Here is an 18477-nt window from a genome sequence, read left to right as displayed (position 1 = left end):
ACTCATGGTGTCTGAAGGCCATTCTGAACTGACCACTGTGATGGATTTCTCGTCCAAATAATTTTTTTCAGGAAGAATTTTTACACAATCGATAGGCTGTGCGGCAACGTTCGGCTGACTGCGACCCTGTGTGTTAGAGTGGGTAGGTTGGAGAGTGGGCAAGGGGCTTGCTTTGCTGTTGTCTTGTTTTGTTGTGGGAGGGAGAGAGATTAATTTACTTTTTTCGGGAAGTGGATGTGCGTTATTTCCAAATGCGTGAGCAACTGTTTCAGATCTTGAGACATCGAGACAGCCGAGACTCTGGCAGCAGACGTCACAACACAACTGAGCTGACATATTAACTTCTAGTCACACCCAACACTTGCACGGCTTCTCTCTCACTGTGTGTTTTAAATTTCTATTGAACCCTGCATCTGCGGGGTGAAAGCCCCCGGCCCATCCCAGATGTGTGGAATGTTAGGGGAGACGGCCCCTGTCACACTCTGTAATAGTGAACAGTCAGTCACACTCAGTAACAGTGTGCTGGTATATCAGACTTTGTAATAGTGAACAGTCTGTCACACTCAATAACAGTGTGCTGGTATGTCACACTCTGTGATAGTGAACAGTCTGTCACACTCTGATAGTGAACAGCCTCTCACACTCAGTAATAGCGTGCTGGGCTGTCGCACTTTGTAACCGTGTGCTGGTGTTGTTACAGTATCTTGGATGCAGTGGCCTGAAAGGCAATGGGCCAGATGCAAAGCATTCAGTCCGACTTGATGGAATAATATACGGAGAGCAAGGGAGTGAGGCGAATCACACCAAAAGACATAGGAGCAGAATTAGGCCATTCAGCCCATTCCATCATGACTGATCCCTGATGCCACTCAAACCCATTCATCTGCCTTCTCGGCATATCCTTTGATGCCCTGACCGATCAGGAAGCTATCAACTTCCACCTTAACGATATCCACGGAGCTGGCCTCCACCGCAGTCTGTGGTACTGTATTCCATCTGCCACTTTATTGTCCATTCTTCCAATTTGTCTAAGTCCTGCTTCAATCGCACCACTTCCTCGGCACTACCTACCCCTCCACCTATCTTCATATCATCTGCAAACTTTACCTCAAAGCCATCAGCTTCATTATCCAAATCACTGACAATGTAAAAAGTAGCCTCCCAATATAGACCCTTGAGGAACACCACTAGTCACTGGCAACCAACCAGAAAAGCACCCCCCCCCCCTCCGCCCACAACCACCTTTATTCCCACTCCTGCCTATCTGCCATTCCTCTGTGCATACTAGCATCTTTCCTGTAACGCCATAGGATTTTATCTGGTTAAGCAGCCTCATGTGTGGTAACTTATCAAATGCCTTCTGAAAATCCAAGTAAATAATATGCACTGCCTCTCCTTCGTCCACCCGGCTTGCTACTTCCTTAGAAACCGTATCTCTGTTTAACGACCCTGCGTAGATTCGATGGACGAAACGGTCCCGATGAAAGCTCTCGGCCTGAAAAGTCGACTGTTGGCTCTGTTCTACAGGTCCTGCCAGCTCTGTTGAGTTCCTTCAGCATTACCTGTGTGTTGTTGTTTTGGATTGCAATCATCTGCCAATTTTCTCTTTTTTGTAATCAGCCTCTTTGCTAATTTTAGAATGTGATAACCGCCTGAGGGAAGATATGTCAGGGTGCTTATAAGAACTGAATTTACCACACTCATTTGAAGTAGCTTTTCCGTCATAACCCTCAGGACCTCACGCAACGTCTCGGAGTCCAGTGAACGTGCGCAGTAAGGGTTAAAATGTTTCGCTGGGGTTTCCTCGGGTGGTTGTGTAACACGGAATGTCCCGGTTTGGGAGGTTTTTAAGCTGCTATTAGCCTGTGCCCAGATCATTGATCGGAGCGGGTGCTGCTACGAAGGAACCGCGGCCATGAACAGACAAACCAGGTGAGCGGCTGTTACGGTGCCGGTGACCTATACCCACTGCAACGGGTGCTGACGGGCTGCGTGGGGAACGGAGTCGTTGTCGAGGGTTGGGAGACACTCTTCAGTGAGAGGGGGAGATTGGACAGTTCAGTACCTCCGGCCGACTGATCTGTGGTAGATGGGAGGGGCGATAGGGAGGGTTAACCTGCGGGCAAAGTTCGCTCAGAAGTGGGGAGATGGACAGGAATGGAGAGGTCGAGATTGAAAAGCATCAGAGTTTGGGAGGATGTCCGAATTCAAAGGGCTCAGGAGTTGTGAGAACGTCGGGGCGGGGAGAGGTGAGGTGTGGGCACAAGGGTTAGGGATGAGGAAATCGGGTGAAGTAGGGGAGGGGGTCAAATGGAGAGAGAGGAGGGGGTGGAGAAAACTGAGGCGTTGGAAGCGAGTCCGGTCTGGAGATGGGTCATGTGTGACGCGTGGTCGTGGAGAGGGGTCAATGTTAGGAGCGGGTCAGAGTGGAGAGAGGTGGGGGTGGGGAGCCGTCAGGGGTGAGGAGGTAGGGGTGGAGAGGGATCTGGAGTTGAGAGGGGGCCAGAGTGGAGCGAGGTGGGGGTATCAATGTACCATGGGTACACGGAATGCGAGAGGTTGCTGCCCCTTTCTGAGTTTCTCAGGGAGCTGCCGCTGAGGTTCTGACTGCGCTTCACTCCCGCGCTCCTCATATACAGCTCGGAAGGGGCGGGCGTGAGGAGGTTCTCCTGGTGGGCTTGGTCCTGGGCCCGGCCAGGATCGCCATTCACGGGTCTAGGCGGCGGGAAGTGGGGGGCGCTGCCCGAGACGGCCGACTGCCTCCTTTCCGAGGGTACGTTCCTGCCCGGCTGTCCTTGGAGAAGGAGTAACGCGGTCGTGATGGGTACAGTGAGGACCTTCCGGGGGCGATGGGCGCCCCGGGGTATTGACTGTTTTCAATAGGGTTCAATAGGAACATTTGATGTCAGAGAAATGCATACAATATACACCCTGTAATTATTTTTTCTCCGAAAACAACCAGGAAAACAGGAGTGCCCTAAAGAATGAATGGTAAACGTTAGAACCTCAAGGCACTCCCCCAGCTCCTCCCTCCCACGAACTCCCTCCGCACCCCACCCTCAAAAGCATTAGCGCACTCCACCGAGCATCAGTGAGGACATATACCTTCAGTACCCCAAAGACTACTCGTTCACTCAGTAATTCGATATACCACAGGCTCTCTCTCCCTAATAAGGAAAAAAAGAGGTGCCCCCGTTTCACAGCGAGAGGGGAGACATAACAAACAGCTCGCTGATTACTGGTGTTAAAATCTGTTGCATCGCTTTTTCCGAGCTCTGTGCCCAAAAAAACTCATGTCTCTGCCCAAGGCAGCTAGCTCGCTGCTTCCGATCTTCCGTGTTCTCCTGCGACACCTCTGTCGGAGGCACTAGCCTTGCATCAGCCCGTCTCCAGAGCCACGAAAATCCGGCACCCTGAGGGCGCGCTAGTCTTCCAGACCACGTCCTTGGGATATCAAAAGGTGGTCGGTCTTGAGTCTCTGAAAGCGGGTCCCATTCCCGTAAAGAATCAAAGGCAGAGTGTAACTCCAGGTCAGGATCTTCAAAATAACCTTCAAAGGGGAAAAACATCAAAAATAGACGAGGCTTGGGGTCTTCGAGGCTAGACGAGGGCATAACGGGGCAAGGGCACTACGAGGCAACTCTTGGGCAGGATGCGGGACTCCTCCCCACGGAGGCAAGGACAAGGAGGGACAGACCCAACCGCAGGGTAACAGAAAATGGCCTGGCTTACCCGACAGAGGCAAGGGACAGGAAGGGACAGAACCAACCGCAGGGTAACAGCAAATGGCCTGGCTTACCCGACGGAGGCAAGGGACAGGAAGAGAGCTAGTTCTGGGGTGGCTCCAAGACTGGAGGCGGCCGGTAACCTCGGCGGGCTACGGAACAGCGAAATCCATATCCCAGTGATTTCACTAGCCTTCCACCAGTGGGTTGCTCCAAGGGGAGACTGACTAGACAACCCAGCCACCACACTCGATCCCAGGGCCACTTATATTCCCAGCTCCAAGATGAGCATCAGGTGCTCATGGTTAAGTTCAACCAAATCCAGGGACACCCGGAAGACCCGGAGTCCGGAGTCCGCGGACCGGACCGTGACAGGATGTCTGTGTGCATATTTGCGGATGTGTAGTTCTGGCGCGCCAGATTGGTGCTTATGTATAGAAACAGGTCCATCTGCATTTCACAAACGCTTAGTGATGATTGTCAGGGAAGCTGATGGTAAGTGAACTATGAAAAACCACCTTGGGCAGCACCATTTGTCCTTTGAGAAAACCCTTTGGCTTTTGGCCGCTGCCCAGAGAGTTGCTGTGTGCTTGATGGCTGAAAACTGTGGGCGGCATGTTGGGGTCCCCCTTCCTTTCAAATCTGCAGATGCTGGAAATCCAAAGCAATACACACAAAACGCTGGAGGAACTCAGCAGGTCAGGCAGAATGTATGGAAAAGAGTAAACAGTCGACGTTTCGGAGTGTTCCCTCTTCCTTTGTTGTTGACGTTCTAAACTCTAAGCAGAACAGCGGCCCCTATGGGTGAACATCAGTTCAAAGGTGGACTGTGTGAAGCTCTCTTCGTCCAGTCATCAGGGTGTTCTACAAAACAAATCCATCTATTGATTTCAGGTCCGATTTGTAATTAAACCGAAACGTCACAAATAATTAATCACCTCAGTTATTTCAAAACATAACTGCAAACCTAATTTGACACCGACGGGTGAAAATATTACCGCCGGCTGCAAGAGTCCTGCCCTGTAGTGAAGGGGAGATGTAGTGTATTCAAGATTGCTTAATGTTATTTCTAGTGCACAAGTGTAAGGGAGAACGAAATTCTCCGCATTTGATGCAGTACTTTTTTTTTAAAAAAGCACAATAAATATAAATATATAAGATAGCTTATATTCATAGATTGATTGTATGTCCATAACGCTAGGCACAGGATTGTCTGTACAAAAAGCGACTGGCAGCAAAAAATCAAGTAGTGGTGGTTGGGTGTGTGGAGGGGGTGGAGGTGTTGATCAGCCTTACTGCTTGGGGAAAGTAACCGGTTCTGAGTCTGCCGGTCCTGGTGTGGATGCTGCATAGCCTCCCCTGTGACGGGCACAGCGGACTCAAGTTTCCGAGACAGTGGAACAGTCCTCTGCAACCAATAATTATATAAATAGTTCGGCAAGTTTTATCTGTCTGTTCGGATCTCTGGTCTTATCGGGGTAGTCCCATCTCGGAGCAATGCCGCAGGAGATCCGTTTTTATGTCTGATGTCAGATTATACCATGTAGTTGTGTATTCATTTATTAATGTAACTAATAAAGGGCTAAAAGTGAAAAAGAGAATTGGCCGTGGACTGGTGAGGTGGCAGTGCGGCCACGTGATCGCAGCGGGACGGGGGATTGCCCCAGAGGCCGGGGGCACGGATCTGGCCATGCTGCGTCCCCTTCCTTGTTAATTTATTCATGTTAGGAGAAGGCCACTCGCCCCCCCGAGCCTCCTGGGCCATTTAATGGGCTGAACCTCGGGCGAGTGAGAAGTCGGCGTCTGCCAGTTGATTACCGACTCGCTCCTGCTGACTGTCATGGTCCCGGAATGAAGGAGCTCCACCCCCCTTCTCCGCCTGGTGACCGGGGCGGTTTCGGTTAACATCCTTCGGTCTAGGATCCACACGCTCCTGAAGAAGTTTGAATCTGACCTGAACCGCCGAAAATTAGAAGTTCAAACAAAGAACGCAACAGCTTTGGAAATGTAGGGTGATAGGAAGTGAATCTTGTGTATAGGTGTATGGGGTGCGGGTTCGTGGCAGGGAGTGAGTCAGAGGATGAGGGGCCGATTCGCCTCTTGCGGTCGGACACTCCTATGGTCCTATTGTAACATCTCCTGTGGAGGGGACCCTGCCGAAGCCAGGTCCACGCCCATGCTCCTGTGCTCCCACCCGGCTGTGTTGAGAACTCACCGCTTCTCAGATTCCGGTTACACCAGCCGCACGCCCCTCACCTGTAGACACTGCCACGGTGGGGTGGTGGGGTCGCTCGGGAAATCTCCTGAACCTCTTGCTCCTGGACCCGGCTAAAATGGCCATTCATAGCTCCAGGCGGCGGACAGTCGACCGGACTGCTCAGGCTGATTGCCTGCCCTCCCCATCCCCCTTTCCGGGGTTACATCTGTGCCCGGTTTTCCTGGAGAAGGAGCACGCGGTGTCCATGGCAACAGTACAGGATTTCCGGGAGCGGAGGGCCTCTGGGGCTTGGTTGTGTTGCAGGTAGTAATTTGAAGCTGTGCGTAGTGTGTTTATATAGGTATACATATATATATGTGTATGTGTGCTTTTGTCTGATATTGTAGTCATCGAGTAAACTTTGTATATAAAACAAACAAAAAATCGACTCAGAATCACCCTCTTCAATCTCCACAGGGAAAGAATTCTGAATGACCGGCCCATAATAGGTGAGTGATGTTGGCTCTTTAACTGTGTTCATGTTCCGAACGCGATTATTCCAGGACTGTGTGTGGTGGGTATTGAGGGGGTAGGCGGGCTACCCGAGGCAGCAGTCGCACCAAGTCCCGTGGGGCAGGGACACCGAGAACACTGAACAAAGAAGTTTTGAGGGACAGCTATTGACGACAAGAGGGGGTTATCTTCCCTCGTGCTGGTGGATCCTTGCATCTCCCCAGCTGTTGGAACTTCATCCTGGAAAGGTTTTTTTTTCTCTCCGCCGGCGCTGCCTGACCTGCTGAGTGTTTCCAGCTGTTCCTGCTTTATTTCAGATTTCCTGCATCTGCACTGATTTGCTGTAGAGCTACCCTAGCGCCTGGCTTTACTCTTCCCTGCACGAGGAAACATTTTGTCCGTCCCAAGCCAAACTAAGAACATAGAACAGTACCGCACAGGAACAGGCCCTTCGGTTGTGCCGAATCAATTAAAACAGCTTCAGAACCGCTTTCTCCCTCCCAGGCGAAAGGCCATAGACTGTTAACACGTCCCGCGCAGCATCACTCCGAGCACAGTCCTAGTAAACATGTCTTGCGCCTCAGAAGCCAAGTTATTGGGCGATATATTTGTGACTTTCTCTGGAGAACGTCCGTCTGCCAGGGGGATTTTGACCGTGTTGCAGCCTCCTTCAGTGACAGGAGGACAAATCTTGCCTTTGAGATACTGGTCGTCTGGCCCTTGCTCTCTCACGCTTCCTCTTACTGTAGGGATCTTGGCCCAGCAGACAATGGGTCACCTGTCCGGGATGGCCCAGACGTACGTGGCCTCTTCCAACGTAAAACACCTGGAATCGGCCGGATGCAGAGTGGCAGTGATCAGGTGAGTCCTACCCCATAGAGCTCACTCAAGTGACGGGCTTAAACCTGCCGAGAACGTGGAGGAGACTCGGAGTGAGAGGCAGGGCGAGGGGATGAAAGGAGCGAGTAAGAGAGTGAAGGAGTGAGATAGCGATGGAAGAGCAGGAGTGAGGGACTGCTGGACTGAGGGTGAGAGGAGACTGAGGAGGAGTGAGTGAACGGGAGAATGAGTGAGTAGGAGGGCGAGGAAAGGGAGCGTCGATGAAAGGGCAGGGGGGCGAGCACGGAGGTGGGCGGTGGAGCGGGGAGCGGTGTGGAATCTCAGCCCGCCCACTCCCAAATATTCCCGTTTCGAAACCCTGCATTGAATTGGTTGATAGCAGGTTAAGCAACGACTCTGCGAAGAGGCAGAAGGTGGTGTTGCTGGTTGAGAATCGGTACTGGTGACCTGTTAGTGAAAGCGGTAGGTCATTGACATTACTATAACTAGTGACATACATCAAAGTTGCTGGTGAACGCAGCAGGCCAAGCAGCATCTATAGGAAGAGGTGCAGTCGACGTTTCAGGCCGAGACCCTTCGTCAGGACGAAGGGTCTCGGCCTGAAACGTCGACTGCACCTCTTCCTATAGATGCTGCTTGGCCTGCTGCGTTCACCAGCAACTTTGATGTATGTTGCTTGAATTTCCAGCATCTGCAGAATTCCTGTTGTTTGACTATAACTAGTGGTTGGGTTCAGAGTTGTGATCGACAGTTAAGGCCTTGGTTACAGTTTAGGTGGGTGGTAAGGTCAGCTGTGACCTTACTGTGTCGAAATTGGCCGCTGTGACTCTATATTGATCACCGTATCAAGAAGATTTTCATTGCTAAACTCTGTCGGATTGAGAGGCGCTGGGAAAGCGAGGGACGTGTTTGGAGAGGGGCGGGTTTGGGAACTGATATTGGGTTGGGGAACAGTTTGGAAATTGTTTAATCCAGGAGATGAGAATTGGGTGATAAATAGGGTTTAGTTTGGGATGAATTAGGAAGGGGAGAATGTGGCAGATCTGAGTCTGAAAGTTGACTGGCTGTGACTGAAAGTCGTTCGTTGTTCTTGCAGATTGTATCTCAGTGAATCTGAATATGAAAAACTATTTTACTCAATAAATGGGTAGGTATTAGACCATCCGTCGCCCTTCCTCGTTTTATTATCTCTGCTCTTCGCGAAAACTCTGCTCCCACCCCACCCTCTTCGTCCCTGTGTCCGCACGGCGCTCCAGCCACCTGGGTGGGTCCTGGGAAATCAGTCCAACTCCACGTATTCCTATCATGAACAGTAGACTATCCGTCAGTCAACGATCCGACCAGCCCCAATAAATGGTCTCGGCCCGAAAAGTCGACTCCCCTCCACAAATACTACCTGACCTTTTGAGTTATTCCAACATTTTGTGAGTGTTCCCTAAGATTTCCAGAAACTGCCAAATCTCTCGCGTTTATGAATTGAAGTTACTCCACCCCCCCCCCCCGGGTCCGGGCCATCTGTTAACTCCAGTGTTTGACCTGTATGACCGTAGCGCACAGGTTCTATCGAACGGTCATTTACTCGTCCCAGGAGCAGTCGCCGGGACACCGCAGCAACCGTACTCTTCCCTTCCCACGAGGACAGCTTTCCTCCGCTTTGCCTGCCCTTCGAAAAGGTGCTCCCATCCCGCCTTCGCCCCGTTGAACCGGAGTTGGCCGATGCGCCGGTGTTACTGTTTGAGATTCCCACCCCTCACACCGCCGGGCCGCGTCCAGGTCTGTCCCGGCCGGAGTTATCCACCAGGGCCTTGTCATTCGAGCTGCTGCACACTGCGTTATGAAGCCACACCCACGATCCCCTCTTCCGCAGGATCTTATTCCCTGGCGGCGCCGTTGATGTCCAGAACTCCGAGTTCGCCCGGGTGGCCGGCATCTTCTACAGGCTGGCGGTGGAGGTCAGTCAGGAGTCGGGGGAGGGGTGGGTGTCTGTGGTTGTGTGTCAGACACGGGCAAGCGAGGGAAGGGAGTATGTTGCTCCTTTCGGAGGGACCAGAGAAGGAATGAAAGGGTTAATGTATAAGGACTGTTTGATGCCTCTGGAGTTTAGAAGAATGAAGGGGGATGGGGTGGTCTCATTGAATTCCATCGAATTTTCAAAGATCTAGAGTAGATGTATTTCTTTTAGCGGGGAGTTTAGGACCAGAGGGCATGGTATCCGAATAGAGGGACATAGATTTGAAATAAAGACGAGGAGAAATTCTTCAGCCAGAGGGCGATGGAATTCATTGCTACCGACAGCTGTGGCGGCCAAGTCGTTGAGGATATTTAAAGCGGAGGTTGACAGATTCTTGATTAATCAGGGTGTCAAAGGTTACGGGGAGAAGGCAGGAGAATGGGGTTGAGAGGGATAATAAATCAGTAATGATGAAATGGTGCAGAAGACACGATGAGCCGAATGGCCTAGTTCAGTCTTATGTCTTACGGTCTTATAGTCTTATGAACCCAAGGAAGGGTCCCAGATTGTTTAGTGTCCCATCAGTGTGGGCCATCCCAGACCTCAGCCTCGCTCGTTGATTCACAATGTTGAGGGAACGAAATTATTGCGGAAGCAGTGTGCACCCGACAGTCTGCCCAAAACCAAGCCAACGACTCCCGGGGCAACAGATCAATCCGCTGAAACCACAAAGTCTTCGGCGGTCGGGTAGCATCTGGAGGTGAAGAGAAATTCTGGATCCGGTATTAGGACTCAGTCCAGACGAGGAACCCAATTTTCTGACTCCGCACCCCGATTCAATCCCTGAATGAAGAAGACCTCGGTGGTCCAGTTTGTCCTAAATTCTCCCACCGTCACCCAGGTGCTTTTCAACAAGCAACGTGGGTCTGGTGTGAAGGAGGACGGGGCTGGGATAACGAGGATGGGCTATTTTTTTTGTGCTCCGTTTTCTCGGTTTGCTTACGGTGCTGGCGTGCAACGGAAGGGGTAGTGGTGCCCCCCCCCCCCCCGGTGCCGTGATGGGGGTTCACTGGGTTAGCAGCCAGTCTCCAGAGCATGAGGAACCGATCAGTGCTTCCCCGGGCTGGGTGCAGGGTCTGGCTGACTGTCACACTTCCGTTCGCCGCAGGCCTGTGACCAGGGCGATTACTTCCCGGTGTGGGGGACGTGCCTGGGGCATCAGCTGTTGACGGCACTCACTACGGGCGAGAATCTGCTCAGCAGGACGGACAGTAACAACATGGCATTGCCGCTGGATTTCACTGACGGTAGGGAGCGCCCGGAGTGGGACTGGGATGAGGGGTGGGGGGGGGAGGTGAGGTCAGCGGGACGTGGCCAAGGAGTGTGGTCAAGACAGAAGAGGGACAAGAGAGGAGGAGATGCCATGGAAGAGGCGTGGTCTAGAGAGGGGCGTGGCGAGCGTGAGAGGCGTCACAGAGGGGGTGTGGCTATGGGCAGGGCGTGGCAGCTGACGGGGGGGTCAAGGAGGCGGGGTCGTGGGAGGGGCATCGCTCGATGCAAACAGCATCAGGAAAGTTGCCCCTCTAACCCTGGAGTCTAATATATCCAGATCCACCTTCCTGGCCAGTTTCCAAACCATCCGGTTCCTTCCCCGAAATCCCATTGGATAAACCGAACGGCAGAGGACTCACTGTCTCTGGGTCCAAAGATCCTAGTACAGAAACCTCCATCCCAAGCCTCCGGAACACGGGAATAGAATCAAGCGGTTCACGGGGGAAGAACGACACCTTTGGTATCCTTCCCCAGCGGTCTCCCTCAGAACTAGTAAACCAAATTGGCAACTTGTTAATTTGTCACCCGTATAGCCTTGCATACTATTCATACACATCCTTGCATTACAGTGTCATGGAGGGAGAACAATGCAAATCAATAACAATGCAGAATGCAGTTACAGAGAAAGGGCAGTGCAGATAGACAATGAGTGCAAGATCATGACGAGCTGGACTGTGAGTCCGCCTTATTATAGTCGGGAGCCATTCAATAGTCTGATAACAGCGGGATAGAAGCTGTCCTTACCTTGAGCCGGGTGGTGCGTGCTTTCAGGCTTTTGTATCTTCACCTCATTCTTCTTCACTCCATTGAGGATGGATCACTCATCCCAGGACTCTGCTCTCGCCCACCCATTTACCCCAGGGTCAATCTCCCAACTACAAGGCGATCTCATGTTGCGCAGCCTTCAACTTAAGTCCCATCTCTCTCGTCTGGTCCAGCCCCCGCCCGAGGCCAATTAACAAAAGATAAAACAACTGCATCAGATCGAAGGCAAAGACTCACTTCGAATGTACCCAAGGAAGACATCTACACACCTACACGATGCTCCGTCACCCCACTCACACTCCTGTACCCTCCTCCCTACCCCACTCACACTCCTGTACCCTCCTCCCCTACCCCACTCACACTCCTGTACCACCCACTCACACTCCTGTACCGTCCTCCCCTACCCCACTCACACTCCTGTACCCTCCTCCCTACCCCACTCACACTCCTGTACCCTCCTCCCCTACCCCACACACACTCCTGTACCCTCCTCCCCTACCCCACTCACACTCCTGTACCCTCCTCCCCTACCCCACTCACACTTCTGTACCCTCCTCCCCTACCCCACTCACACTCCTGTACCACCCACTCACACTCCTGTACCCTCCTCCCCTACCCCACTGACACTCCTGTACCCTCCTCCTCCCCTACCCCACTCACACTCCTGTACCCTCCTCCCTAGCCCAGTCACACTCCTGTACCACCCACTCACACTCCTGTACCCTCCTCCCCTACCCCACTCACACTCCTGTACCCTCCTCCCTACCTCACTCACACTCCTGTACCCTCCTCCTCCCCTACCCCACTCACACTCCTGTACCCTCCTCCCTACCCCACTCACACTCCTGTACCACCCACTCACACTCCTGTACCGTTCTCCCCTACCCCACTCACACTCCTGTACCCTCCTCCCTACCCCACTCACACTCCTGTACCCTCCTCCCCTACCCCACTGACACTCCTGTACCCTCCTCCTCCCCTACCCCACTCACACTCCTGTACCGTCCTCCCCTACCCCACTCACACTCCTGTACCACCCACTCACACTCCTGTACCCTCCTCCCCTACCCCACTGACACTCCTGTACCCTCCTCCTCCCCTACCCCACTCACACTCCTGTACCCTCCTCCCCTACCCCACTCACACTCCTGTACCCTCCTCCCTAGCCCAGTCACACTCCTGTACCACCCACTCACACTCCTATACCCTCCTCCCTACCTCACTCACACTCCTGTACCCTCCTCCTCCCCTACCCCACTCACACTCCTGTACCCTCCTCCCTACCCCACTCACACTCCTGTACCCTCCTCCCCTACCCCACTCACACTCCTGTACCACCCACTCACACTCCTGTACCGTTCTCCCCTACCCCACTCACACTCCTGTACCCTCCTCCCCTACCCCACTCACACTCCTGTACCCTCCTCCCCTACCCCACTGACACTCCTGTACCCTCCTCCTCCCCTACCCCACTCACACTCCTGTACCGTCCTCCCCTACCCCACTCACAGTCCTGTACCACCCACTCACACTCCTGTACCCTCCTCCCCTACCCCACTGACACTCCTGTACCCTCCTCCTCCCCTACCCCACTCACACTCCTGTACCCTCCTCCCCTACCCCACTCACACTCCTGTACCCTCCTCCCTAGCCCAGTCACACTCCTGTACCACCCACTCACACTCCTGTACCCTCCTCCCCTACCCCACTCACACTCCTGTACCCTCCTCCCTACCTCACTGACACTCCTGTACCCTCCTCCTCCCCTACCCCACTCACACTCCTGTACCGTCCGCCCCTACCCCACTCACACAACTGTACCCTCCTCCCCTACCCCACTCACACTCCTGTACCCTCCTCCCTACCCCACTCACACTCCTGTACCCTCCTCCCTACCCCACTCACACTCCAGTACCGTCCTCCTCCCTCTACCCACGCTCCCGTTACGTTCTCCCCCACCCCTACTCCTGTCCCATCCCCCCCTCCACCAACACCTCGCCAAGTATTGATTTCTGTCTCGTTACTTTACAGAAGCGAAATCGTGTAAAATGTTTAGGAATTTCGCCCCAGAGGTGACGCGAGTTTTATCAGAGACACCACTGACCGGTAACTTCCATAAGTACAGCCTCACCCTGGAGGTAAGGGCTTGGGGTGCGGGTGAGTGAGACCTCGGGTGTCGTGAGGGGTGGGATGGGAAGAGGAGGATGGTGAGAGCGGGGTGGGACTGACGGTATGTGTGTGTGTGTGTTTGGGGGGGGGGAGGTGATGTTAGGGGGAGATCGGACGGCCAGAAGAGTGTGGGACCGGGGTGAGATAAGGAGTGAGTACGGGGAGCGGCATTGAGGTGTGACAGTGGGGCTGACGGCGGGGAAAGGTTGTGGTGTGGTGTTGGGGAGAGGGTGTGAGGGAGAGGAGGGTGGGGAGCGGGGGTAGGGTGGAGACTGCTGTTGGGGAGCAGTCGGCGTTGAGTTGCGGTGTGAGACTGCAGGAGGAGGGGAAGGTGAGGGGAAGAGCTTGAGGGAAGGGTTGTCAGGCGACAGAGGGAGGAGGAGGGAAAGGGAAGACAGGTGGGTGGAAGTGGGGAGGGCGTGTGAGTGGGAGGGGGTAATTAGCGATGACGGCTCGTGGCCGGGGGACGGGGGACGCGTGTGAGGGTTTATTCTCCCAAGGGACTAACGCGGTCGTTAATTTTAGGCCTTCGAAGCGAATAAGAAGTTGAGATCGTTCTACCGACTCATCTCCACCAACACGGACCGGCAGGGAGTCACCTTTGTCTCGACGATGGAAGGTAGGTCGGGGCTGGGGCGGGGGGCGGTAATCGGATCGGGGCCGTGCCCCTCTTCTCCTGCCCCACCGCCCCACTGAAAGGTGGGGTTTCTTGCTCTCGGGGACCGGTGCCTGAGACAAAACTCAGAATGGTGGAGGGTGTGTGGTGTGGTGTGGTGTGGTGTAGTGTGGATAAAGCCCAGGGATCCCCAGCTACGGTGGACAAGGCCCCGGGGTTTGGTTCAGAGTGGTTCCTAAGCAACTTGCCATTACTTCCAGGGCGCAGGGTAGACTACTGAGCCGCTCTCTTCCCTTGCAGCGTTCCTATATCCAATTTATGGCACACAATGGCACCCGGAAGGTAACCGCTACTTCTGGAAGAAGAGAATGGATATTCCACACAGCCCCCTCGGAGTCAGGATTTCCTTCCTAATGGCCGAGTTCTTCGTCAGTGAAGGTGAGTCTTCAGAAACACTGTCTGAGTCAATTTAACACGATGCCCGTAGGAGAGGAGGGGGAATAGGCAGGAGAGGCGGGGGAATCACCCTTTTAGGGAGTCCAGCCTGGAGATAATCTCAACACACCTCTTAGGTCTGTGCATCCGTCCAGCAGTGATCAGTCGCGTCTTCATCAGTGTCTGCGCGGAGGTGGAATGGAAACTTGAAGGCAGGCTGCAGAAAATATCACTCGGCCTATCCTATTCCGAAAGGCAAACATTGCAGCAGTAACAAATTATCCCAAGAGGCACCAAACACACTAGCAGTGGGTGGAATCAAAGACCTTCGCTGAAACAGGAAGTAACCAGTAGGAAATGGACGGTCTCTGGTCCGGCTGCGAAAGGGCCTCTGGTCGGGCATGAGGAGAGCAACCCATTCCGTAAAAAACCCAGATCTACAGAAACGCTAACAGTGGTTCCGGGGGCTTCATCCAGGGGATACACAAAGAAAATGGGCTACACCTGGGGACAGACTGTCCCAGGACGGGTGAGCCGCTGTCGGCGCCCTACCATGTGATGGGCTTAAGAGGAAGAAGAAGGGGGCAGCGAGAGGTCAGCTTCGGCGCTCACGGGTTCCCCTCTGGCAGAAAGAATGGAGGCCCAGATTTTGTATGCACCCTCGCCGCCGCTCCCACCGCTAGCCTGCTACGCTCCAAGGAAAACAAACAGCCTCTCCAGTCTCTCTTCATAACTGGCACGCTGCACCACAGGCACCATCCCAGTGAATCTGTGCACAGTACATGCCCTGCGGCCCACAATGTTTTGTCCACCTCTTATCCTACTCTGAGATCGATCTCAGAGTGTGCGAAAGAGTTTTTTAAATTCCCCTAATATATCTCCTGTCCGCCACCACCGGCAGGGCTTTCCCCCCACCTACCACTCGCTGTGTAGAAAACTTACCTCTGACAGCCCCTATACTTTTCTCCAATCTTCTTAAAATTTTGCCCCTGTGTTAGCCATTTCCTTTCTGGGAATAAGTCTAATCGTTTATTCCTCTTTATCATTTTGTACACTTCTATCAAGTCAATTCTCATTCTCCTTCGTTCCAAAGAGAAAGGCCCGAGCTCGCTCAAACTATCCCCATAAGACCTAGTCTCTGATCCAGGCAGCATCCTGGCACATTTCCTCTGCGGCCCCCTCTAAAGCTCCCACATCCTTCCTATAACGAGGCGACCAGAACTGAACACGATATTCGAAGTGTGGTATAACCAGGGTTTTATAAAGCTGCAGCATTACGAACTCGATGTTTGTCTATTTTTTACCACAGTATCGCAACTGTGGTAAAACAAATGTTTCACAATTCTCTACCACGGACCACCTGCTCTTATATGTTATACCCTGACGCATCCCAGTATACTTTCTTCAATACAGAAGCCCGACGTCCCTCGCCACCTTGACACTATCAACAGACTTCTCTACTATGGTATCTACATTAAAATCCAAATCATTGTTACACTTCACAAGCGCAGGGATCCAAGATTCGAGCCCTGTTGAACCCGCGGCCCTTGGACTGAAGCTCCCCTCTCCACCGTCCTTACTCCCACTGAGAATTCCACCCCAGTTACCATCTTCTCTGGCTCCTCTGCCCTCCTGGTCAGCCCGTAACGTGGACGCTCGCCAACGGGTTGTAGGCTTCACCGAACGCTCGATATTCATTACCCTCCCTGTTATCTCCACAAAGCTCAAAGTTACTTCACCAGCTGTTTGTCCATGGCTAATTTGTAGAGCAGACGCCGGCCCCTGCCCTCCACATGTAAAACCCTCTCCGCCATTGAGCACAACTACGTGGAACGCGGTGGCAGGAAAGCAGCATCCATCGACAGGGACACCCCTACCCCGCCCATCCAGGTCACGCTCTCTTCTCGCTGCTGCCATCAGGAGCTTCAAGACTCGCACTACCAGGTTTAGGAACACTTACTGTTATTACCCCGCAACCATCAGGTTCCTGCACTAGAGGGGTTAACTTAACTTACCCCAACATTGAACTGTTCCCACAACCTATGGACTCACTTTCAAAGACTCTTCATCGCATGTCTTGATGTTTCGCTCTTATTTCATCATCGTTATGATGATGATAAAGATTATTATTATCTTCTATTTGCACAGTTTGTCATATTTTGCCAATTGGTTGTTTCTCTTGTGTGCGTTGTTTAATTTTTCTTTTGTCATACTGTGAATGCAAGAAAATGAGTTTCAGGGTTATGGCACTCAACAGTAACCGTATATGTATTTTGATAATAAATTTACCTTGAACTTTGTCGTCGTTCCGTACTGTGACGACACAGGCCCTCATCCTGTTCAGCTCTTACTGCTATGCTCTCTTCACAGCCAGGAAAAACTTCCATCATTATGAGGATAAACTTGATGAAGACTCCATCCTCATTGATCAATACGCTTGCACAGTGGACAAGGTAAACTACCGAACCGTCTACTTATTTTGACGGACCTGGCGTGGATATCGAATGGAGTTTGTGCGCAGCGTGGGCGAAGTAAGGTTTCCGGCCTGAGCACGAAACGTCCTCCAATTTAAACCCCTGCACCGCTGGCGGTGCACAGCCCTGGGAAGGTTCAACAGAGAAGCCGTTCTCTGTGGAGGATAGGTCACCTATTTTCGGTAGGTGACCTGCTGCCTCTACTGATGTGAGACTACCGATCTATAACTGTGAATGCAAACAAGGACTTCAGCTGTGACCCTCTTGTAGACAGATCCGATCCATGTTGCCAGTGGCTCCGGCGTAGGAGCGGTGTTCCGGGGGTGTGTCTGTGCCCGGTGATCGTGGGGAGGAAACAAAGGGTGTGCACCGGTACCGTGGAGGTGTTGCTGGACCGCTGGGCAGCGCAAGGGATAAATACAACCCTTGACAAGGATGAGAACATTTTAATTTCTAGTATTATTGATTGTCACTGTAATTGGCTCTGAGTTTGTTGTCCGTCGTATCCAGCGACGACAGGAGACCAGTGCTGGGGAGCTTTTAAAGTGGAAACGCCGTTGTACTCGGAAATCCGGGTCCACTGGTACCAGCAGTCGTCACAGACTGGGGTCTTTCTAGGTTGCAGTGGGTGGCCATGGCTCCCGTTCCCCGTCAAGCCTTTCGCTTCCGCGGAGCGTTGCAGAACTGCCTCCCCCGCCGTTGGATCTCACAGTAGATCTCACCTGCCTGGACCGCCGGCGATGGCTTCACAAGCTACAAAAGGCAAGTCCCTATCTCATTTAGGTGTGAGGCCCGCCGGCTCTCCTCGCCTGGTTTAGCCCGCTTGTCTAGGCGCGGTATCGGGGTTTGGCCGCTGTCGCCCGCAAGCAGCTACTTAGGGCCACAGATGGAAGAAAAGGCACGAGAGCTCTCCGAGTCTTACCCAGAGGGTGAATGCGATTAGTGCCATGGCAGAGCTAACTGCGGGAGGGGGGCCGATGAAGCAGAGATCAGCCACCTTCGTGTTCACCGTGTCCCTGTCGTCCATATACCTCAGAATACTTAAACAACAGGAATTCTGCAGATGCTGGAAATTCAAGCAACACACATCAAATTTGCTGGTGAACGCAGCAGGCCAGGCAGCATCTCTAGGAAGAGGTGCAGTCGACGTTTCGGGCCGAGACCCCTCGGGCCAGTACTAACTGAAGGAAGAGTTAGTGAGCGATTTGAAAGTGGGAGGGTGAGGGGGAGATCCAAAATGGTTGGAGAAGACAGGAGGGGGAGGGATGGAGCCAAGAGCTGGACAGGTGATTGGCAAAAGGGATATGAGGAGGCCCAGGGAGAGGGAAAAGGGGGAGGGGGAAAACCCAGAGGATGGGCAAGGGGTATAGTCAGAGGGACAGACAGAGAAAAAGAAGAGAGAGAGAAAGAATGTGTGTATATAAATTGTTACGTACCCCGTAACTGGGTTGCCAAACCAG

At 53.0% G+C, this 18477-nt stretch overlaps 1 protein-coding gene across 2 annotated transcripts; it reads left to right on the top strand.

Annotated features, from left to right (window-relative positions):
• Positions 1 to 1898: 1898 nt before the first annotated feature.
• LOC134358681 (gamma-glutamyl hydrolase-like) lies at positions 1899 to 18227 on the top strand. 2 transcript variants are annotated; one of them, XM_063071138.1, is made up of 10 exons: positions 1899 to 1932; positions 6400 to 6431; positions 7185 to 7296; positions 8372 to 8422; positions 9143 to 9227; positions 10395 to 10533; positions 13355 to 13461; positions 14018 to 14111; positions 14409 to 14546; positions 16914 to 18227. In XM_063071138.1, exons 1-10 carry the CDS (start codon positions 1916 to 1918, stop codon positions 17024 to 17026), a joined length of 888 nt encoding a protein of 295 aa, XP_062927208.1. In that variant the 5' UTR covers positions 1899 to 1915; the 3' UTR covers positions 17027 to 18227. The 2 variants fall into 2 exon arrangements, with proteins under 2 accessions (XP_062927208.1, XP_062927209.1); XM_063071139.1 differs by lacking the exon at positions 8372 to 8422.
• Positions 18228 to 18477: the final 250 nt, after the last annotated feature.

The sequence above is a fragment of the Mobula hypostoma genome, chromosome 19 (assembly GCF_963921235.1).
Source record: "Mobula hypostoma chromosome 19, sMobHyp1.1, whole genome shotgun sequence".
Classification (NCBI taxonomy): domain Eukaryota; kingdom Metazoa; phylum Chordata; class Chondrichthyes; order Myliobatiformes; family Myliobatidae; genus Mobula; species Mobula hypostoma.
Note: the sequence above shows the minus strand (reverse complement) of the source record. Positions and strands in the feature narration are given on the sequence as shown.